Below are 24,215 nucleotides of genomic sequence, written 5' to 3'. Positions count from 1 at the left end.
TCACTTAACCCTCACTGCCCTGCCTAAAAATTTTTTAAAAGATACTTTTTTTATACTCATCTCTCCTTCCTCAGAACTCTCATAGAACACTGTTTCCATTCATTTTAATTCAATTCAAATATTTATTAAATGATTCCTACAGACAAGGAACAGTGCTAGACACTGAGAAAACAAAGACAAAAATGAAAAAAGTCTCTTCCTTCAAGAACTTTACATTTACTTAAAGGGTTCTACACAAACAAAATCAATGCAGTTAAAATGAGAAAGGAATCAGTTAAATGGGGGGGGAAATTTTGCAATGAATTTCTCTGAGAAAGGTCTAATATCCAAGATATATAAGGAATACATACATACAAATATATCATGTATGTGTATATGTATATGTATATATACATGCATATATACATATACACATATACACATATACACACACACATATAAAAGAACAAGAGCCATTGCCCCGATAAATGGTCAAAGGATATGAATATACAGTTTTCAAAAGGAGAAATGCTAGCTATCAATAACTATGTTAACATTCCAAATCATCAATAAGAGAAACACAAAATAAAATAACTCTGAGGTCTTCTTTAAATCCATCAGATTAGCAAATATGGCAAAAGAAGAGGATAACAATCACTGGAAGGGCTGAGATAGGGGACGGGCATGGTAATGTACTGCTGATGAAGCTGCAAAAAAGCCTAGCCATTCTGATAAATAGTTTGGAACTAGACTCATAAAGTCTCTAAGCTGTGCATACCCTTTGACCCAGTAATGCCATATATCCCAAAGAGGTCAAAGACAGAGGAAAAGCACCTATATGCACAAAGCATGTATAGCAGCATGTGTTTTTAATGCAGGAAGGAATTAAGAAGTAATCACCCATCAAGTTTTAAGTGGAACAAATTATGGCATATGAGTGTAATGAAATATCACTGCACCACAAGATATGACAAAAGGGATGCTTTCAGAAAAAGCTGGGAAGACTCTATGAACCAATGCAGAGAAAAGTGAGTAGAACCAGGATAACAATTTATACAGTGAACTACAATAATGTAAAGAAAAACAACTAAATGGTTTAAGAAATAAGATCAACTTAATGAACAATCATAACTTGCAGAAGACTTGATGATAATACATGCTTCCAACCTCTTGATAGAGATGGACTAGACCAAGAGAATGAAACAGATGTTTTCAGATTCAACCACTGTGTGAATTTGTTTTGCTTGACTATACTCATTTGTTACAAGGGAGAGCTTTTCTATTTCTTCATAGAGTAGAAGAGCTGTGAGGTGAATGGAAAGAGACTGCTAGTGAAGCAAAACAAAGGAAGAAAAAGAAAGGAAAAGAGCACCAATTAAACATTTAAAAACACACAGATATCACCTGAAGGAGACACAGACAAGCTGGTACTATCAAGATAAATTTATTACATACTTTAAAAAAAACAAGCTGTATGTAAGAGAGATTCATTGATTTCATGTATAATCTTTTTTTCCTGTTCTTTGCATATGGAATTGTGTTTGTTGATGTTTGTTAAGTTGATAATAAAAAAAGAACGTTTTAACAAGAAGCTTGTGTTCTATTGGGAGGTTACAAAATGGACATAAATAAATATGATACAAGATAAGCAGTTAGCAAAGAAGGCAGAGAAGAAATAAGACAATGTACTATAGACATATCTGAGGAGGGAGAAAACAGTAACAACCAAGGTGATGAACAAAAGGCTTCAGGGAGAGGCTGACACTTGGCTGAGCCTTGAGGAGAAACAATCTACAAGGCAGTAATAATGAAGGGAATGTTTGCCAGCTATGGGGTATGACAGGGTTGAACTGGAGACTTCATGAAGAGAATGATGTGAAATAAAGCTGGGAAAATAGGTTAGCACCTTCAATGCCAGACTAAGGGAGTTTCTATTTTTCCCAAGAGGCCCTGGGAGCCACTGAAGCTGTTCGAGTATGAGGAAGACAAGGTCTGTCCTGCCTTATAAGGAAGATTATGGTGGCAGCTCTGTAAAGGATGGATGAAAACGTGGTTCTGAAAAAAGGGGGATTAGAGAGAGGGCTAGTCCAGTAATCTAGGTCAACAATGATGAGGGCCTGGATAAGGTAGGGGGCAGTGCAGATTGAGTACAGAGAAGGGTACCGATGGTTGGAACACTTAACTAAGGTCATTTTGTGTTACAATTATCTGTATACGTGACTTATTTCTCTTTCTTGACTGTCACTTCCTTAAGAACCAAGAGTTGCCTTATTTTGCATCGTATCATCCTCAGTACCTAGCCCAGGATTTGGCACACAGGAAGCATTGATTTTATTTTTATTAACTTTTCTGTGTGGTCAGAGTAAAAAATAAAATTACAAGAACATTGAAACCCAACATTCTCAGAAGCCATTCTGAAACTAACCAGAATCAGACTGGGTCTATAGAAATAAACTAAGAGATTTGAGAATTGTTGGGATAATTCTGTGAAAACAGCCTCTTTCTATGCAGGTTGCCCAACTAGTAGCAACTGCAATTGTTACTCATAAAAAGAATACTTGTAAATCTGATTTTAATCACCAACAGATGCAAAAAGTAGAAATATAGGCTGAAGTAGAAATGTGGTGGAGAAAGCCCATAGTAACCACAGCTCCCAAATGCCACAATCATGCCAATCATTCGGCCTTCCCCCAAAATGCCCACATTAACTACAGGCAGAAGTGCCAGGGTAAACTTTCTCCCTTCTCACCACTAGAGTGGAATAGCTTTCAATCTGTTTTGAGAAATTTGAAAATATGATATGAGATCACTTGGATATAAAACCCAATGGAGCCTGAAATACATTTATATACACCTACACAATATGCACTCATTATACAGTATAGCAACCTCTGAATCTGACTAAATGTTCTTTTTTCCCTCAAGGGTCTTAGTAATCCTATTAAAGAGCAAGGTATTATTGGCAGCTTTACTTGAATACTTATAAACAGGGTAAAAATGAAATTTAGCTATTTCAATCAATTACAGGTTTCCTTCAAATTGTACAGTTCTTAACTTGCTGTTCTAGATAATTGGTAGATTTCTTAAAGATAACCTTTACAATCCTTATTTTCTGAGTAAACTGGATCATAATTTCTCTATCATCAAGGAAATGCATTTTCCAAGCATTTTGGGACATAAATTATGCTTCTGGTTTGTGACTCAAGACTTACAGCACTCAATTTAAGTTCTTTGACTCTCTTTACTCCAGGAAATGCAAATTTCCCTCCTTTTGGCTCTAATGCTTTCCTTTAAAAAGGGGGTGGGGGGGGAGAGAGAGTATCATTCTATTACAAGATTAATTTACTATGTATTATTGTTTTGCTTAAGAAAAACAGCTAAAGAATTTACATTTAGAGGGCTAAGTTTTATGTTTGCTGATAACACAAAGAAAGTTTGTGATTTAGAAGTGTATTTTTTGTTCATTACTTTATTTAATATTTCCCACTCTGGCATTAACTTGAACTAGGAAACAGCAAATTTGTAACATTCTTTTAAAGTAATTCTTGTCAAAGAAATATCATAAAGTATCATGTGGTTACTTACAGATTGGGTGGAAAGAGGAGGGAAAAATTCTTGCTCACATAAACTGTATGAAATTTAGCCTTAATTCGGGGAGGGGGGAGCAAGAAGGTACCAAATCATGATAGGAAAATCCTGATGTACAAACTCCCCCTACCAATGCAAATCAGAAACTCATACATCACTTGGAGTCTTAGAGAGCTACCTGTGGCATTGTGTGGTGAAGCAGCCCATGGCCACACAACTAGCATGCATCAGAGACAGGATTTGAATCAGATCTTCCTGACTTTTAAGAACAGCCATTAAGTTCTACTGATTCTCATAGATTATCATACATGTGTTGCAGTTAAAAGGGAAGAAAGAAAAGATGAGACAGGTAGAGAAAGAGATGATGAGGACAGAGAGAGATAGGGCGGATGCTGCATAGGGCAAACTATATGAGGAACTTGCATCTTAGAGGGGCTATCATTTTCCATAATGTCTAATCCTAAGCTTTGCTATTTCAGAACTTTGATTTTTATCCATTTCTCTAGGATATAAATATTCACAGATTCTTAGCCCTTGCCTCTCCATTTTTAGATTTTTTATGTTGACCTTCAATCTTCTGCCAGGACATTACTTCAGATATGTTACAATTAACTAGATCACAGTTTATCTGACATTAGTAACTTTGGTGAAATGTGATTGATGTTTCTATCTTTTAACCAATATCAAATAGTTTTGATGATTAATGCTTTTAAGTACATTTTAAGATCTGGTACTACTAAATCTCAAACTATACTAAAAGCCAGCAGTTATCAAAACAATTGGTATTTATTAAAAAAATAGAAGAGTCAATCAGATTACATACAAAACATACAGAAGCAAAGGGACATAGCAGTAGGAGGTTTGATAAACCCAAAGACCCCATCTACTAGGGTAAGGACTCACTATTTGACAAGAAGCACTGGTAAAGCTGGAAAGCAGTCTGGGAGAAACTAGGTTCAGACCAACATCTCACACCACATATAACAATAAGATCCAAATGTATATATGACCTAGATATAAAAGGTCACATCATAAACAAATTAGAAGAGCAAAGAAATACTTTTCACAAGGACAAATACGTGAAAAGTTCTTGACCAAACAAGAGATAGAGAAGATCACAGAAAATGGACATTTTAAATCAACTTAAAATAGACATTTCTTTTGCAAAAACCAAATCCATGCAGTTAAAATTAGAAGGGAAACAGTTGGGAGAAAATCTTTACAGCATATTTATATAATAAAGGTCTTAGACAAGATATTTGGAACTAATTCAAATATATAAGAACAAAAGCCATTCCCCAGTTGATAAATGGTCAAAGGATATGAACAGGAAGTTTTCAAAGGAAGAAATTGAAGCTATCAATAGGCATATAAAAATGTTCCAAATCACTGATAAACAGAGAAATGCAAACTAAAATAACTCTTAGGTTCTAATTTGCACCTATAAAATTGGCATAGTAGACAAAAAAGAAAAATGGCAATTGGTAGAGGGACTATAGGAAGAAAGAACACTATACCCACAAAGTCACTAAACTGTTCATACCCTTTGACCCATGGATAACACTATTATACCCATAACCCACAGAGAACAAAGAAAGAGGAAAAGGATCCATACATACAATGCACTTTTCTCAGCACCCCTTGTTTCAGTAACATGCTAGAATCAATTGGGGAATGGCTGAACAAATTATGGTATATGAATATAATATTATTGTACCATAAGAAATAATGAGAGGGACAGTTTCAGAGAAACCTTGGAAGACTTGTATGAATCAATTCACAATGAAGGGAGCAGAAGTAGAAGAACAATTAATACAATAACAACAACATTGCAAGATAAAACAATTTTGAAAGATTTAAGAACTCAACTCAATGCAATGACTAACCATTACTCCAGGAGATCAATAGTGGCGCAACCTACCTACCTCCTGACAAATCAGTGATGGACTTAGGGTGCAAAATGAGTTGAAATGCAAAATGTATTGAAAAATATATTTTCAGACATGGCCAATGTATGCATTTGTTTTGCTTGACCATGCATACTTGTTTGAAGGGATTTGTCTTTCTTTTTCTTTTACCAATGGTGGGAGTGGTGGTAATAAGGAAAGGTGGGGGAAAGGGATAACTAGCAATAAGATAGAAATAATTACTGAACCCATTATTTCATTGTCATGGGGAACCCTGGCATTAGGAAACTCCCTCTACCAATGCCAGTGAGCATTTTCTCCGCAACCTTATCAGCCTAGAGCAATGAGAGATGAAGTGACTCACTCACCATTACACAGCTAGTATGTGTCAAGGCAGAACTTGAATCCAGGTCTTCCTGGCTTCGAGCCTGGCTCTCTATTCAGTACACCATAGCTGACTCACAATGCTTCAGCCCAAAAAAATCATGAAGCATTTCAAAGAAAATGCACAGAAGAGAACAGAAAGAATTTCAGAAAGAAACACAGACAACCAGAACAGCTTTTAAAGTAACAAGTCGAATTTGTTATACACTTTTTAAAAAAGCAAATTGTATGTAATAGACATTTTTGTGTTACATACAAACATCTTTTCTCTGTTCAACTTTGCATACGGAAATGCTCATTTTAGGTGTATGTTTAAATACAGAATAAAATTATATACATTATATAAAATTTTATTCTGTGTATAAGTGTATATGTATGCATATTATATGTGTGTATGTGTAGATATACATACATACATGTATTTAACATGGTTGGCAACCTACTGCCTTCCCCAAACCATAGTATTGTAGGGAAGTATCATAGTCTCACCTGACATGCATCTTTTAGGACAGCTTATTTCTGCAAGCTAAGGACATCCATTTTCTGTCATGTTAACTTAGTGTGAATTTCAGAGAGTATTATTCTATGACTTTGTCCCTGCAATCTGGAGGTATGCTCTATATGAATCCACCAGCCTCCAACACACACATATGCGTATATATACACATACAGCATACACACATGCATTACAGAATATATATAACATATATTATATACAACATATAACATATATTATATATATATATATAACACATATACATATACATATCTATCTAAAACCTTCTACAGTCATTAGCACTTTTTGGAACCAAGTTGGAACAAAGTTCTAAGCCTTAGTGGTTATAAACGTTTCGTGCTAGAATAAATTTGGCAGGACAGGAAAGCACAAAAGAGACAAGGGAGCCTGTACAATCTCCTTTTAGCAGAGATATTTAGAGAGAACAGATTTCTACATGCCTGGACCTTTTAGGATATTTGAAGATATACAAGTGGATGAAGTGAATTCCGAGACTTTAGGAAAGTAAACAATTTCATCCATTGATAATATTCTATTTGAGTCACATCAAAGGATTTTATCTACATATTGATGTACCTGCCATCTCTCTTGGCTAGATGTTCAGCTCCATGAGAGCAGGAACTACTTCACTTTTTTTCTTTGCATCCCCAGAGCTCGCATATAGGTGCAGAGTAGGCACTGATATTCTTGCTGTTTAACTGAGTTCATATTTTACATATATATGTGTATATGTATATGTGTGTATATACACATACACACATATGTACTGTAGTAAAATATTAAATATAGTGCTAGTGTATCTTATGATCAGTTTTTTAGAAAATTTGTAGAAGTATGGAGTGCATGGAGGAGAAAAATGTGGACACATATGTAAAGGATGATCATTTGTTTTTGAAATTTAGTCAGAAAGTAGGCTATAAAGAAAGTGAAATACAAAGGATCCTTCTCTACATTAAGGTACTACAGAGATAGGAACTAGACCTGTGATCTCCCTGGTACAGGGAATTCCTGGGTGAAGAAATTCTCTCAACCATTGCAGGCCTACACATCCTCTGCAAGCGATAGTCTCAGAGACTTGTCTGGAGCATTGAGAAGTTAAGTACCTTGCCCATATGGGTCTGAGGCAGGACTGGAATTCAGTGCTTCTGGGTTCTGAGGCTGCCCCTTGATCTATCATCAAATGAAATCATACTTGTAAAAAACAGTGCTTGGCACAGTGCTCATGCTATAGAAATGCTTATTCCCTTTTTCCTTATGCCCCACTGCCTCTCAACTAATGGTATTATAAATATTTCATAGATAGGCTCGTAAGATCACATTTCTTCCCTAAAATGAGAGATTTAGGCAGTAATTCAGAGAATTAAATGTGTAAAGAATAAACCTACCAACCTATGGAACTGAATTCCTAAAACCTCTGTTAAGCAAGGAGCATCCAAGTATAATGAAATAAAAAGAGAAAAATAGTGGCTTCTAAATTGCTGAAAGGCCTGTGTCCCATACACTCTAGTCTACATATATTCTTGCTCTTTCCCTTCCTTTCTTCTTTCCCACTGCCAGTAGGAACTTTCAACCATTCAGCTATAACCAACATCATAATATTCCTGACTATCAAGAGAATAACAACCAGGATGGGGAAGGGCCTCAAAGCCAGACCATGTGAGGATTGCATGAAGAAGGTAGGGGTGTTTACTCTGGAAAAGAGATGATTTAGGAAAGACAAGTATCTGAAAGGTTGTCATGTACAAGAGCGAAGAGACTTATTCTGTTTGGTCTTAGAGGGCAGAAACAGGTGGAAGTTACAACAAAGAAGTAAGTTTAGGCTTTATGCAATGAAAAACCTAGTAATAATGAGTGTTGTCCAAAGTGAAGTGGGGGCTTTGAGCAGAGGTGAGCTCTACCTGACTTCTCACTGGAGGTCTTCAAGAAAATGTTAGATGCCCATTTGCTGGGTTTGCCATCACAGAGATTCCTGATCACAAATGGGCTGTCTCTTCCAACTCTTGAGATTCTGTGACTGGTTCTGAGCTTTGAAAGAAATACTGAACACATGTGCATGCACACGTGCAAACATGCACACACATACACACACTAGCCCCTACAAAACAAGTCTGGGAAGAGCTCCTCCATCTCCTGCTTGATTGTAGAGAATAGTGGAACTTCCCCTTAAAGAAAAGTCAGCCAATACTGGGAAAGATCACAAACGAAATATTCTAAGAGGAAAGGAGCGCTGAATGAAAATAATTCTGTGGTCTTTGGCTTAACACTAAAAAGGTAAGTTTATAAACTGTAGGTACTACTGATCAAATATTCAGGCCACACGGGCTGGTGGAGATTTTCAGATCCGTAGATAGTAAGGGGCTTTCTGAAAGGTTCTGAGGGTCTTATTTGAAAAATACCTTATTGTCTGTGAAAAAGACAATCCTGGGAGTGAAATATGATGGTTCTGACCTTCCTCCAAGCATGTTGCAACCACTTGTTACCTGCTTCTGATATTACTCATTTGAACAAGACACAAGTGACTGAATTTCAAGACATCATCTTTTCTTCCAAATCCTGGGTTAGGAAAAAGGGTCTTTTCCCACCCGGGATTATGTCACTGCCACCATTACTAGTTACCAAGTTGTCTATATCATGTTAGAAGTCATAGTATCATGGGCTTAGAGATTGAGTAAAGGACCTTAGAGATGACATCATCCGACTCAATCATTTTACATCCAAGGAAACCAGGCCTAGAACAGCAGTGACTTGTCTATGACTCCACACCTCATATATGCTCCCAAGGGCATGCCTGCCTGGTTCATTATTTTAGTATCACGGCTTTAAAAACATTGACAATATTGGTAAGAGACAATGAACTTAAAGGCACACACCCATATATTTTCTATGAACTAAGATTTTCTTAGAAATTCAGAAGACCCAAAGCTTCCTCCATCATCCCCATACCTACTCCCAAATTTTGCAAGTATTTCTTTTTTTATTACATCTTATTGTTTTTTTTCAACAAAGTCATTTAAAGACGGCACATAACAACCAGTTGATCTGTGAACACAGCTGTTGTATTTTCTCCAAATAGATGTTGTGATACATCTATATACACACACATATATACATACACAAATATACACAACAGCACACATATATCCTCTGCAAGTAGAAAAGGGGGGAAATTGTGAAAGGATTCCACCATTAACATATTAAAACCATCTAAGTTAGCTGAACTTGAGTCTTCATCCAGTTTTACAGAGAATTTTAAGTCTAAATCAAGTATTGCTTACAACTTTAGACATAGCCAGTAAAACTTTAACAAGTCTTCTCCACCAAAATAACAACTAGCTATCTGACCCCAAAATAGGGTCTGAACCTTCACTCTCATTTCAAACTTGTTTTGCCCCAAAGTCGCCATTGCTCATAACCCCAAGGGTTGAGGAGTTCAGAGGATCGAGCCCAGGAAATCAGGAACCTTACATACAACCTAGCCCAAGCCTCTCATTTTTCAAAGGAAAAATAAACTGAAGTCCAGAAAGGGGAAAGGACTTGCTAATCACACAGCAGCCTAAGAGGCAGATTTCAGTCTCCAATTCCATGTCTCTTTTCACTGCCCCAAATTAGCAAAGTTTTTTTTTTCCATCGAAACACTAAACGATTTTCCACAAACATATTTTCTTCCTTCATTTCAGAAAATGCCATTTAGACAAAGGCTCCTATACACACCCACATACACATCCCCAATCCCACCCCCCCCAAACAAAAAGGGTTGGAAAACCCTAAAGTAGGTCAGGATAAAAAACCAAAGTCAATTCTGTGGGTTGTAATAATATCAATGGAATAATGGTTAGAAACACCTATTTACCAGAATAAAACCAAACATGAAATCCACCTGTCTACAGCAGTCCATCTGCTTAAGGCTATCTCCTAACCAAAGTAATTATTAACCACCACAAGAACTGATTGGCTCTCTCTTCCTTGACTAGTGATTTTCAAAGAGCCTTCCATTCTCCCAACAGTCGCTAACACACCACGAGCTGGAAAGTGAAAAGGGTCATCTCTCTATGGACTTCACTGATTGGGAGGAGAAACAGACCTAGCCATTTCCATTTTTATACAGTCTTCACAGGCTACCTCCCTAAAAAATCAAAGCAGCAGAAATTGTAAAGGAAGGACAACCCCTTGGTGATGGAGAGCTCAGGCAGCAAACAGTACCTCTGAGACAATAAGTCTCACAAGTTACTTTCAAAACCTTGGTATTTTCCCCAAAGAATAAGAAAATTTCTCCTGAAGGCGGCTTCAGAAACTCACATGCCCCAAAATACAGTTTCAATATTTATTTCATTTGTGAAATAGATTTCTCCTGGCAATGATTTAGTTGCTTTAAAAATAGATTAAACGTTGATTAGCCATAAAAACATGTAACAAGCAATCCATTTGTGGAAAAAAGTAAATCGCATGCATATTCAGCTACCTTGTAGGGTTCCCCAAAAAGACTGAAACCTGAGGCAAAGAGATCTTCGTCTTGCTGGACTTCTTGGCTTCTCCGTTCCCACTCTTTTCTTTTAAGTGCATTCCGGTCCTGTTCATAGTGACTGGAAAGAAAAGAAAACAACAAAAGAAAGACTCATTACTAATGGAAGTCATTTTCTACCTAGTTATCACTGAAAACACACACACACACACACACACACGTGAAGCCAGGCTCCCACAAATGAATACTGCAGAGAGTATAACCCTTGTATTCCCCACCCACCCACCCCTGCCTGCTTTATTTAGGGTCTTAGGCATTCTTCAAAATAAAAAAAAGAAACAGAATCTTGCATACAAGAACTTGGCCTAATGATTTAAATATGGTTGTGGTCTCTCCTTTGCCCTGCGGCATTACACTGAAAAGGAAGATGCTGTCTATATTTCTGCTCCATCATAGCCCTACTGTTCTTTTACAGATTCAAACTGTAGTGGAAGTGAAGCTTGTTTTTTTTTTGGGGGGGGGTTAGGGGGAGGTTGAGATGGCGGGAGAATTAAACAAAAATAAACTGCTTTAATATCAGCACCTTCATTTTTCCCCCTCCCAAGCTTTTATTCAGACTACCCTAAAAGTCTTTTGGGGACTTTCTGAATAAAGCCATGGGTCTGGCTTAGAAGTAACAACTATTAATATGGAAGATGATATTTCTATTATTTAAAAGACTCAAATGCTCTTAAGGGACAAAAGCTTTGTAAAGCCTGAATGTTTCTTGGACCCTCCTTGCATTTTGGGATTTCCTACTGGAAGAAGAACAAAAACGCTAGAAGCCTTTGAAGATAAATTTAAGTGTTCTCGTTATATAGGTAGAGAAAGCTTTACCTAGTTAAAAATATAACTGCTACTCTATTTTTATTATTTTTCTTTCAGTGAGAAAGTTCATTTCAACTAGATCAAATTATTTGAACTCCTTAAGCTAGTTATCAAGTAAGGGTGTTTTTAAGATGGTGACCAGAGGGTTTGGCTTTGAGTTTTAACATTAGCACAAACAACAGAGGAGGAAGGGTCATTGAGAATGGAAAAAGAAACATACTTTCCTGATCCCAAGAGTGAGAGGAGGGGCCCCAAGCTAAGGAGGACTAACTAACCCAGGTTCTCTGCTTTCCCCTGAAACTGCTTGCTATTTATCTTGCATGTGTTTATGTAGGTACATGTTGTTTTCTCCTGGAGGGAAGAACAGGATCATTATTCGATGGTCTAATGCCGGGCTCCTTGTACGAATGTAAAAAATCCCCAGTGAATTTAATGGAATTGAATTGATGTGCAATGTCATAGTCTATAAGTGGTTACTATGTCAAGTGGTTCTGCTTACGTTTCTGAAGCTTTTGTTATAAGGAATGTTCAATGATGTGGGGATGTCTCTAAGGAACTATTTTTGCTCCAGATATTTTCACCTCAGTGGTATTCTGTAATCATGATATTTGAACAGCAGGGTGTCTTTTCTTCTCACCTTTTCTTGATTTGTCATGTTAGTGAAACAATTTCTCAACTCTCAGTCTTTTGAAGACTGGTTTCATACATAGTTGTATATACACGTAGAGCGAGTCTAAATAATGATATTTACTAGCTGTGTGACCATTAGTCAAGTCACTTCATCTCTTTGACTCTGTTTCCTCATCTGTAAAATGGGAACAGTACTAGGATCTACCTTACAAGTTGGATTGGAACGATCAAAAGAGATAAAATACATCAAGTGCTCTGCCAACTACTATTATTATCAATAATATTATAATTGTCAGTTACTACTCCCTGACCCTGTGGGGCTTTCACTGTCTTTCCTTATCCATTCCCTTGTATTTTTATGTATATATTTTCCTTTTATATGGTCATATAAAAATGATTTGAAAAGCCTCATCTTCTGAATAAATAAGTCTTTATGTTGTCCTTAGGGGGGAAAACAGCAAGGCTTAATGTGACTTCAAACAAACAAGCACAAGGAGATTTCATGGTATGAATGATACCAGAGACAGGTGGAGCTACCTATAAATATGCTACAAAAGGTAGCCTTCTAAAGGCCTTCTACCCTACCCAAGGCCAAGCCCCCTTTCAATGCATGCCTCCAGGTGGGAAGGAGCCCTAAGTAAGACTGTCAGTAAAACCTCAAGTCTAGGTACTGGAGCCTGTTGACCTACTTAGAAGCAAGTCCATCCCATGGGGGCTTGATCATTATCATCAGGTACAGTTTCCAAACCTCTGAGAGGGAAAACCAAGCTCCAGAGGCTCAGTTTCGGGGCATTTTACTATACACTTCTACCTACAGAAGGGGCAGGTGGGGAACCACTAAGGTAGAGTAATATCATCAGCTTGTGCAAGTGTGCAATACTCATGAACTTCCTTCAACAATATTCTTCAAAATTATTTCTACCCACAGACTTGGGGGTTAAAGGAAAGCAGACTAAAAAGCAATTCCCAACAACAGAAATAACTGACATTTACTTAGAGGTTTGAGAACTATATAGCCACGTGATTACAAAGAAACTGAGGCTCAGAAGTGGTCACAGGATTTATGGTCACATAGATTTAGAGCTTGAAAGGAGCTTAGAAAGTCACCTCTCATTTTACAGATGAGAAAACTGAGTGCCCAAGATCACGTGACTAATCAATGTCAAAGTAAGATGGGTTGCCCAAACTTATGGGTTTCCTTACTCTAAAAGCCTAGCAGCCTATTCCTGATTCTATCCTTTGGAAGAAATGCTTTTTCAGAGGATCAGCACCTCTAGAGTAGAATAGCATCACCTTCTGAAACAACAAGAAAAAGGTACACTGCTCCTGAGTAATGAGCACAAGATGTCACTTTTCGAGCTGTCTGTTCATTTTGTGTACCGGACAGGCACTGGTGATATGCTGATAGATCACATTAAATTCTCTCATGAAAAAGAGTGAAGCACTTTGGTCTTTTGGTGTACAACCCCCTTCCTTTCCCTCAGAGGGAAGAGAGATAATTAAAACCTCGAAGGAAAGAAAGGGCAAAAAGAAGACTCTGTACCTGGTCTAGCATGGATGACCCTTGCTGAGGGAAGCAAAGAGGACCATGGCTGTGCTGTCCGCCCACATTTGATTGGTTCAGAGACTGTGGGCTACATTTTGCATCTGTTAATTAACTACCAAATTCCAGATGACGATCAGAAGAGCAGACTGGAGCCCATGCACATGGATGTTATCTGGTGCAGGCAAAATTGACTGCGACATTTTTTCCCCTTCTCCATATAACAAAGGGCAGTTAATTCTCATATCTCTGGTGAGAATGAATTGAATCTCCATAGAGTTCTGCTGCTCTTGGAAGATAACCAAACATCTACAACTTTTTTTCCTCTTTTTTGCCCAGCATGAGGCTGTAATGAAAGCTTCACATGGTGAGCTATAATGAGGCCTGAACTGCACAGTGAGGAGGCTTTTCCAGGGGAGAAAGTCACTGATTTCTGACTGAAGCCACAATTCCGAATTTGAAGCACCAGCTAATTAAAACCACAGCTATGTATTTAGCCTCTTGTTATACCTACTGCAGTTTATAATTAGGAGGACCTCTTTATCTACTCAATTAAAGTGCCTACAATCCGGCGGCAGGCTGGGTTTGAACCTGTATGTGCTGCCGAAACCACAGGGAAGCATGTGTGTGTCCCATGATGATCTGACATGGCATGCTTAGTTTCAAAAGGAAAAAAAAGAAAGGCCTTAGAAGCACAAAGGAATGTTCAGATCAGATATGAGAGTTAATAATCAGATTATCAGGATGACAAGAATAGGATCTGGGACTGAATAGTATGACAAACTTGAGAGGTTGAGCAAACAAGCTCATTGGGCTTTTCCTGGCTTGAGAAAAGGATCTGGTGATCACTTGCAACAGCTTGGGATACACAGAACTTTTCTTTAGGCTCTTTCATGGTAATGAGGAGCCCAGATTATGAAAGCCAAGTCAACTCTCACTTAAGCAGAGGTCCTTGGCTTCTCATTTCTGGTAATCCTTTTTAGAGCTAGTGCTTTTTGTGGATACACATAGGAGAGAAAGGCAACAGGAATGCATAGATCTCCGAGGTGGTTTTTTCCACGAATTTATTATTTTGATAAAAGGCTTGAATTGGAATTTCATCATCTGAGATCTAGAGTCTGAGAGAGCAGGAAGGGGCCTTAGTCATAAACTAGTCAAGACCTCTCACTATAAAAATAGGGAAAGGAAGGCCCAGAGTGGGGATCAGCTAATACCCATTAGAACCAGAAAAAGAACCTGATACTAAGCCAGTCCAAAATTAAGTTGACTTATCAATGACGTAGTTAATTTCTGGTGTTCTTTCTTTCATACTTTACCCAGATCACAATGACTCTGCCCTCTTATCCTCCACCTTATGTTACAGATAGATAGCCCTCATTTTCATTATCAGAAGTCATATGGGGAGGAGAGGAAAGGGGAGGTAGAATGGGATGAATTATATCATATGAAGAGGTGAAAAAAAATACCTACTACAACAGAGGGAAAGAAAGGAGGGGTGAACATTGTTTCAACCCTATTCTCATTAGATTTGATTCAAAGAGGGAATAACATATACGTTCATTGGGATAAAGAAACTTAACTCATTCTTTAGGGAAGCAAAAGGGGAAGGGAAAGGGGGAGGGACTGATAGAAGGGAGGACAAAAGCAAGGGAGAAAAGGGTAAAGAAAAGAGAGGGGGGTGATAAAAAGGGAGGGCAGATTGGGGGAGGCAGGGGTAAGAAGTAAAACGTCAGTGAGGAGGAATAGGGTGAAAGAAGGGGGGAAAGTACAAAGGGGGTAAATAGAATGGAGGGGAATAGACAGTCAGTAATAATAACTGTGAATGTGAATGGGATGAACTCTGCTATAAAACGGAAGTGAATTGCAGAGTGGATTAAAAAACAGAATCCTACAATATGCTGTTTACAAGAAACACATTTGAAGCAGAGAGATACACACAGAGTAAAGGTAAAAGGCTGGAGCAGAATATATTATGCCTCAGCTAAAGTAAAAAAGGCAGGGGTAGCAATCCTTATCTCAGACAAAGTGCAGGCAAAAATACATCTCATTAAAAGAGATAAGGAAGGAAATTACCTCTTGCTTAAAGGTACTATAGATAATGAAGTAATATCAATATTAAATATATATTCACCAAGTGGTATAGCATCCAAGTTCTTAGAGGAGAAGTTAAATGAGTTACAAGAGAAATTAGATAGTAATACTATACTAGTGGGGGATCTGAATCTCCCCCTCTCAGAATTAGATAAATCTAGCTAAAAATAAATAAGAAAGAAGTGAAAGAGGTGAATAGATTACTAGAAAAGTTAGACATGACAGATGTCTGGAGAAAACTGAATGGGGAGAGAAAGGAATATACCTTCTTCTCAGCAGTACATGGCACATTTTCAAAAATTGACCATGTATTAGGGCACAAAAACATCATAGTCAAATGTAGAAAGGCAGAAATAGTAAATGCATAATTTCAGATCATGATGCAATAAAAATTACATGTAAGAAAGAGCCAGGGAAAAGTAGAATGAAAATCAATTGGAAACTAAATAATTTCATTCTAAAGAATGAATGGGCCAAACAACAAATCATAGAAACAATCAATAACTATATCCAAGAGAATGACAATAACGAGACAATATACCAAAATCTATGGGATGCAGCCAAAGCAGTGCTTAGGGGAAAATTTATAGCTCTAAATGCTTACATGAATAAAAAAGAGAAAGAGGAGATTAATGACTTGGGCATGCAACTTAAAAAACTAGAAAAAGAACAAATTAGAAATCCCCGATTAGATATTAAATTAGAGATCCTGAAAATCAAAGGAGAAATTAATAAGATTGAAAGCAAAAAAGCTATAGAATTAATCAATAAAACTAAGAGCTGGTTTTATGAAAAAACCAATAAAATATATAAAATATTTGTTAATTTGATTAAAAAAAGAAAGAAGAAAACCAAATTACCAGTATCAAAAATGAAAAAGGTGATGTTACCACCAACGAAGTCAAAATTAAATCAATAATTAGGAATTATTTTGCCCAATTGTATGCCAATAAATTTGACAATCTAAATGAAATGGATGAATATTTACAAAAACACAAACTGCCCAAGTTAACTGAAGAGGAAATAAAATCCTTAAATAAACCCATATTAGAAAAAGAAATTGAACAAGCCATTAATGAACTCCCTAAGAAAAATCCCCAAGGCCAGATGGGTTTACGGGTGAATTTTACCAAACATTTAAAGAACAGTTAATTCCAATATTATACAAATTATTTGGAAAAATAGGTGAAGAAGGAGTTCTACCAAATTCGTTTTATGACACAAATATGGTGGTGATACCAAAACCAGGCAAAGCAAAAACAGAGAAAGAAAATTTTAGACCAATTTCCCTAATGAATATTGATGCTAAAATCTTAAATAAAATATTAGCAAGGAGATTACAGCAAGTGATCACCAGGATTATACACTATGACCAGGTGGGATTTATACCAGGAATGCAGGGCTGGTTCAACATTAGGAAAACTATTAACATAATCAACCACATCAATAAGAAAACCAACCAAAATCATATGATTATCTCAATAGATGCAGAGAAAGCTTTTGACAAAATACAACACCCATTCCTAATAAAAGCACTGGAGAGTTTAGGAATAGGGGGAGCTTTCCTTAAAATAATAAATAGTATCTACCTAAAGCCATCAGCAAGTATTATGTGCAATGGAGATAAATTAGAGGCCTTCCCAATAAGATCAGGGGTGAAACAGGGATGTCCATTATCACCCCATTATTTAATATTGTCCTAGAAATGTTAGCTTTAGCAATCAGAGAAGAGAAAGGAATTAAAGGAATTAGAATAGGCAAGGAGGAAACAAAACTATCACTCTTTGCAGATGATATGATGGTATACTTAAAGAATCCTCGAGAATCAACTCAAAAATTACTTGAAACAATTAACAACTTTAGCAAAGTAGCAGGATATAAAATAAATCCACATAAATCATCAGCATTTCTATACATGACCAACAAAGTCCAGCAGCAAGAGATAGAAAGAGAAATTCCATTTAAAGTAACAGTAGATAATATAAAATACTTGGGAGTCTACTTGCCAAGACAAACCCAGGAACTCTATGAACACAACTACCAAACACTCTTCTCACAAATCAAATCAGATCTAAATAACTGGAAAGATATCAATTGCTCATGGATAGGCAGAGCTAATATAGTAAAAATGACAATACTGCCTAAATTAATTTACTTATTCAGTGCCATACCAATCAGACTACCTAAAAATTATTTTATAGAGCTAGAAAAAATAATAACAAAATTCATCTGGAAAAACAAAACATCAAGAATATCCAGGGAAATAATGAAAAAAAAATTCACAGGAAGGTGGGTTAGCGGTACCAAACCTGGAGCTCTACTATAAAGCGGCAGTCATCAAAACTATCTGGTACTGGCTAAAAAATAGAGTGGTAGATCAATGGAATAGGGTAGGCTCAGGAAATGAAGTAGTAAATGACACTAGTAATGTAGTGTTTGATAAACCCAAAGACTCCAGCTTCTGGGATAGGAACTCGGTATTTGACAAAAACTTCTGGGAAAACTGGAAGATAATATGGCAGAAATTAGGCATAGACCAACATCTTATAGTAAAATAAGGTCAAAATGGATACATGATTTAGACATAAGAGGTGATACCATAGGTAAATTAGGAGAAAAAGGAATAGTGTACCTATCAGATCTTTGGAAAGGAAAACAGTTTATGACCAAACAAGAGATAGAGTATATTATAAAATGCAAAATGGATGATTTTGGTTATATTAAATTAAAAAAAATTTGTACAAACAGAAGCAATGCATCCAAAATTAGAAGGGAGGCAGAAAGCTGGGAAACAATTTTTGTGGCCAGTACTTCTGATAAAGGCCTCATCTCTAAAATATATAGGGAACTAAATCAAATTTATAAGAATCCAAGTCATTCCCCAATTGAGAAATGGTCAAAGGATATGAACAGTCAGTTTTCTGATGAAGAAACCAAAGCTATCTATTCCCATATGAAAAAATGCTCTAAATCTCTAATGATTAGAGAGATGCAAATTAAAACAACTCTGAGGTACCACCTGACACCTATCAGATTGGCTAAAAAGACAAAAAAGGAAGATGATAAATGTTGGAGAAGCTGTGGGAAAATTGGAACACTAATTCATTGTTGGTGGAGCTGTGAACTGATCCAACCATTCTGGAGAGCAATTTGGAATTATGCCCAAAGGGCGATAAAGCTGTGCATACCCTTTGACCCAGCAATACCACTTTTAGGACTTTTTCCCAAAGAAATCATGGAAGGGGGAAAGGGACCCACATGTACAAAAATATTTATAGCTGCTCTTTACGTGGTAGCAAGGAATTGGAAGTTGAGGGGGTACCCATTCATTGGGGAATGGCTGGACAAGTTGTGGTATATGAATACAATGGAATACTATTGTGCTGTAAGAAATGATGAGCAGGAGGAGTTCAGAGAAACCTGGAGGGTCTTGCGTGAGCTGATGAAGAGTGAGATGAGCAGAACCAGAAGAACGCTGTACACAGTATCATCAACATTGAGTGTTGATCTACTGTGATGGACTATATTCTTCTCACCAATGCAATGGTACAGAAGAGTTCCAGGGAACTCATGATAGAAGAGGATCTCCAAATCCAAGAAAAAAAAAGAACTGTGGAGTATAGATGCTGAATGAACCATACTATTTCTTTTGTTTACGGTGCTGTTGTTTTTTTTTTTCTATTTTGAGGTTTTTCATCATTGCTCTGATTTTTTTTCTCTTATAACAGGACTAATGCAGAAATAGGATTAATGTTATTATGTGTATATATATATATGTGTGTGTGTGTATAGATATCTATATATCTATGTATCTATATGTCTATGTATATAGATATATAGATATAACCTATATCAGATTACCTGCTGTCTAGGGGAGGGGGGAGGGAGGGGAGGGAGGGAGAAAAATCTGAAATTGTAAAGCTTGTATAAACAAAAGTTGAGAACTATCTTTACATGTAACGGAAAAAATAAATTACCTTATATGTTAAAAAGAAGTCATATGAGTATTAGCACTACAGTAAAACCAAGCAAACATTTATTGAGCTATGTTAAATTGAATTATCTTCTCATTACTTCACCTTGGTAGCTCACCTAAAACTGCTGGTTGATCAGTAAGTTGGATATTTAAAGTCACTGGCTGTCAGAGCCCAAAGAAATATTTGGGATGGTCAAGTCCAGATCCTTTAAAGAAGTTTATACCTTCACTTAAAACATGAGTCAAAGGAAGGTAACAGCAAAGTCAAGACCAGGACTCAGGTCTCCTGTCTGTCTCTTTCCTTCTCACCAATGCCTTCTGGAATCCTTAGTTTCCTTCCAAACTCAACTCAAGCATCACCTTCTAAAGGATGTATTCTGTCTTGCTCAAGCGAGAATGTGTCTCTCAAAATGCACTATAGGGGTCAACTAGGCAAAGGATTGTATTTTATTAGAAAAATGCCAATAGGGAAAAGCATTGGAAGCCTAATATATATTTTAGTGCAAAGACCATTACTTTCCTTATGCAAAATGAGCAGAACCCTCAAGAGACTGTTACACCACATTATATCTGGGGAGGGAGGATGTCTGCATTGTATACTTTATGAATTTTCATGATCATTTTTTTGCTCCACTTAATGCTAGTTATGTTACAAAGCTACTTATAGAAACATTAAAAAAGCTACTTATAATTTAAAATGGCATGCTTGCTTAAAACCCTTTTAACTAATATAGTAATTATGATATTATCAATATAGAACAAGGTAAATAATTCAGGGCTTTTTTTAATGTTGGTGGCACTAAAACACCTGTATGTCAGCTACCATCTCTGTGAAAACATCAAAATACATATTTAATTCTCCCAGGAGACAAAGAGAACATAGTCACTCACTCCGTGCGGTTTGGTTGAAGTTTACAAACTACTCAATCTACACTAGTAGAGTTTAGGGCTTTTCCAGAGCTATGAATAAACTGATGCCTTCTATACAATTGGCAAGTATTTATCTTTCCTCCATGTTCCAGAGCTCCAACTCATATTTTTTTCCTAATTTAAAATCACCACTTCAATGTCCCCCTAGTTCTACTCTCTAAATTGCCCTCGGGCTATAACACAGGGAATCATCTGGTGCTAAAAGAACCTCAGAGGCAGTGGGAACATATGGCCAAAAGGGGTGAATGTGAATTGTAAGGTGCTGGACAGAGGGCACGAGGCCCTAAGAGGCAGAGTGCTGCAGTGTGATGAACCCTGCATGTGAAGCCAGAAGACAACATGGGGAAAAATCCCAAGCCTGCTACATACAATACTGCCTCACTAACCTTTCTGGGCCTTCCTTTCTCCAACTGAGAAGTAGCTGATCTCTAAGGCCTCTCTTAGCTCTAAAGCTAAGTTCTTTTCAACAAATAAAAAGGACATCCAAAAATATACTGGATACTCCAAAAATGTCTGGGGGTATAAAAACAAAAGGCATCAAACTTTTTTTAAAGAATAAAAGAGCTATGGCTTAATTTCCTGACCTTTTTTTAAAAACCTTCCTCCAACCCAAGATTGCTTGGGTGTAGGGAGAAAGGGACCTTTCTTCACCACTGCAGATCACCAACCCTTTATTCAACGTGTATTCGACTTGCATAAGGCACTAATTTTCCCCAGAAGCACATAAAGTGTATGAGAATCAGCACTTGGATTCAGGTAGTCATGTCTCTGAGGCTGTGACCACCCAAGATATCTTGCTCTACGATATTCTATGAAATAGTGTGCAAAATGATGTAGGAAATCCTGCCCAAGCCAGCCTTCCACATTGGCTCATCTGTGCATTCATCACTTCCTGTCATAAATGCTTATCATGAAAGTTTGATTTTACCTGTTTCTCCCATTAGGACCACATCTTATGCTGCCCTTTGTAATTCTACTCTTGGAGCAGAGTCAGTACATGTGAATGAGTGAAGCCTCAACAGAAACGGTGACAATTTAAAGAATCTCAGAAAAATGATCAGAAATGATTTGGTATTTGCCGTTGTTTGGCACCACAGGCTTAGAGGAAAACAACCCTCAGTCTAACCCACAAACCTACCACGATTTCTTCCGAGGTGAGCCTTTTTCATATTTAAATGACAAGATGAAATAAAATATCAGAATGATAAAATATAGTTTACAAATCAAAGAGATAAGCAACAGTGAGAAATTCACCCAAGAACAAAAATGAGCCCTTTAATTAATTCTTACAGCAAGAGAAACAGAAACAGAATCTCTGACCAGGAAATGCCCTTCTGAGAGGTTGCCTCATCTAATCTATGCCAGAATGACAATGCCCTCACTAGCTTGCCTTCACCAAGAAGGGTCCCAGTGCCTCCAGGAGCAAACCCTTCCACTTGTAGATAGCTCTAAATGATGACATCAAACCTAAATTTAGGATTCTGCAACTTAGAATTTCTACTCTTAGTTATTGTTCCTTCTAAAGGATAACCCTTCCTATACTTGTCATCATAGCTAGCACATTTCCCAAATCTTTTCTCCTCCAATTTTTTTTTTGCAGGGCAATGAGGGTTAAGTGACTTGCCCAGGGTCACACAACTAGTTAAGTGTCAAGTGTTTGAGGCTGGATTTGAACTTAGATCCTCCTGAATCCAAGGCCATTGCTTTATCCAGTGCACCACCTAGCTTCCCTCTTCTTCTCCAATTTAAACAAACTGAACTTTCTGTTTGTGTTCCTTGAAGTAATTTTCATTTGGCACAGCCTCCAATCCTCTCATCATCCTACCTACTCATCTATCTGTGAACACATACTTCTTTGTCAACACTCTTCCTAAAAATGCGGCTCTTAACACTGAACACATTTTAGATATGGCTTAACCAGGGCAGAGGACGGAAGTATCATCACCCCAACATGCCAATTTAGAATTTAATATTATATGGCGTCAACACACTTAATTAAATAAGGCCCCAAATCGTACTTCAAACAAGAATGGACTAAAAACATAACAATGTAGTGAAGATCAGCTCAGGTTATAACCAATTCTAATAATACTTTATAGTGGAGATGGGGTGGTGATAAGAAAGTGAGGAAGGTCTATGCTTGATCGTTTCCTTAGATACTAACTAGTTGAGAGACCTAACTTCTGTGAACCTCAGTTTCCTCAAGTGTAAAAAAAAAAACAGCCAAAAAAGAAAGGCACTGACCTCACAAGGTTGTAAGATGCCAGGGAGTTAATGAATGCAAAGTACTTTGTAAACTTCTCCAGGATCCCTGTTGGCTATCATCATGTAGAGGGAAGGGGTTTCAAATCTGCCTTATTTGATTCCAACTACAATTTTATGAGGAGTCATGATTGTTACTAATATGCTCATTTGATAGATGAAGAAACCCGAGGATAACAAACATATTTAAGTCACAGAACAAGTGAGAGGAAAAACAGAATTAAGCATGCTTACCCAATTCAGTATTCTTTCCAATATAAAACCCTAATTCCCCTAGACCTACACATACCAATGACAGGTATACAATTTCAAACATCTTGTATCTTTAGATAAATGAGCCATTAATATTATGTGTATAGCTTATTAGGTCGGCAGGAGAAATATCAACAATCTCAGAAATACAGATGATACTACTCTGATGACAGAAAGTGGAGAGGAATTAAGAAACCTCTTGATGAGGGTGAAAAAGGACAGTGTAAAAGCTGGCTTGAAGTTTAACATCAAAAACCAATATTGGGGCGGCTAGGTGGCGCAGTGGATAGAGCACCGGCCCTGGAGTCAGGAGTACCTGAGTTCAAATCCAGCCTCAGACACTTGACACTTACTAGCTGTGTGACCCTGGGCAAGTCACTTAACCCCAATTGCCTCGCTAAAAACAAAAACAAAAACAAACAAACAAAAACCCCCCAATATCATAGGGGCAGCTAGGTGGTGCAGAGGATAAAGCATCTGCCATGGATTGAGGAGGACCTGAGTTCAAATCCAACCTCAGACACTTGACACTTACTAGCTGTGTGACCCTGGGCAAGTCAACTTAACCCTTGTTGCCCTGCAAATATAGATAGATAGATAGATGATAGATAGAAAGATTGATAGATAGATAGGTAGATATAGACAGATAAAAATAAACAATAAACATTCAAATATAAATGCTAAAAATTAAAGATTAAGGAAATTAAAACCAAAAAACTAATATCATGGCAACTGGTTCCATCACTTCCTGGCAAATAGAGGGAGAAAAAAATGGAAGCAGTGTTAGATTGTATATTCCTGGGCTCAAAGATCACTGTGGACAGCAACTG

General features: G+C 37.2%; 1 protein-coding gene across 3 annotated transcripts in view; it reads right to left on the bottom strand.

Moving 5' to 3' along the window:
- AFF2 (AF4/FMR2 family member 2) overlaps window positions 1-24,215 on the bottom strand; it is a 538,237-nt gene that overhangs the window by 318,534 nt on the left and 195,488 nt on the right. For all 3 annotated transcript variants that reach the window (XR_006353941.1, XM_043974303.1, XM_043974304.1), the window contains exon 2: window positions 10,835-10,955. Coding sequence is in view for 2 of the 3 variants with exons in the window: in XM_043974303.1 (XP_043830238.1) it covers window positions 10,835-10,955 (121 nt within the window). In the remaining variant the exon portion in view is untranslated. The remainder of the gene's footprint in view (window positions 1-10,834; window positions 10,956-24,215) is intronic.

Source organism: Dromiciops gliroides, chromosome X (genome assembly GCF_019393635.1).
Source record: "Dromiciops gliroides isolate mDroGli1 chromosome X, mDroGli1.pri, whole genome shotgun sequence".
NCBI classification, from domain to species: domain Eukaryota; kingdom Metazoa; phylum Chordata; class Mammalia; order Microbiotheria; family Microbiotheriidae; genus Dromiciops; species Dromiciops gliroides.
This window is presented reverse-complemented; position numbering and strand designations above follow the sequence as displayed.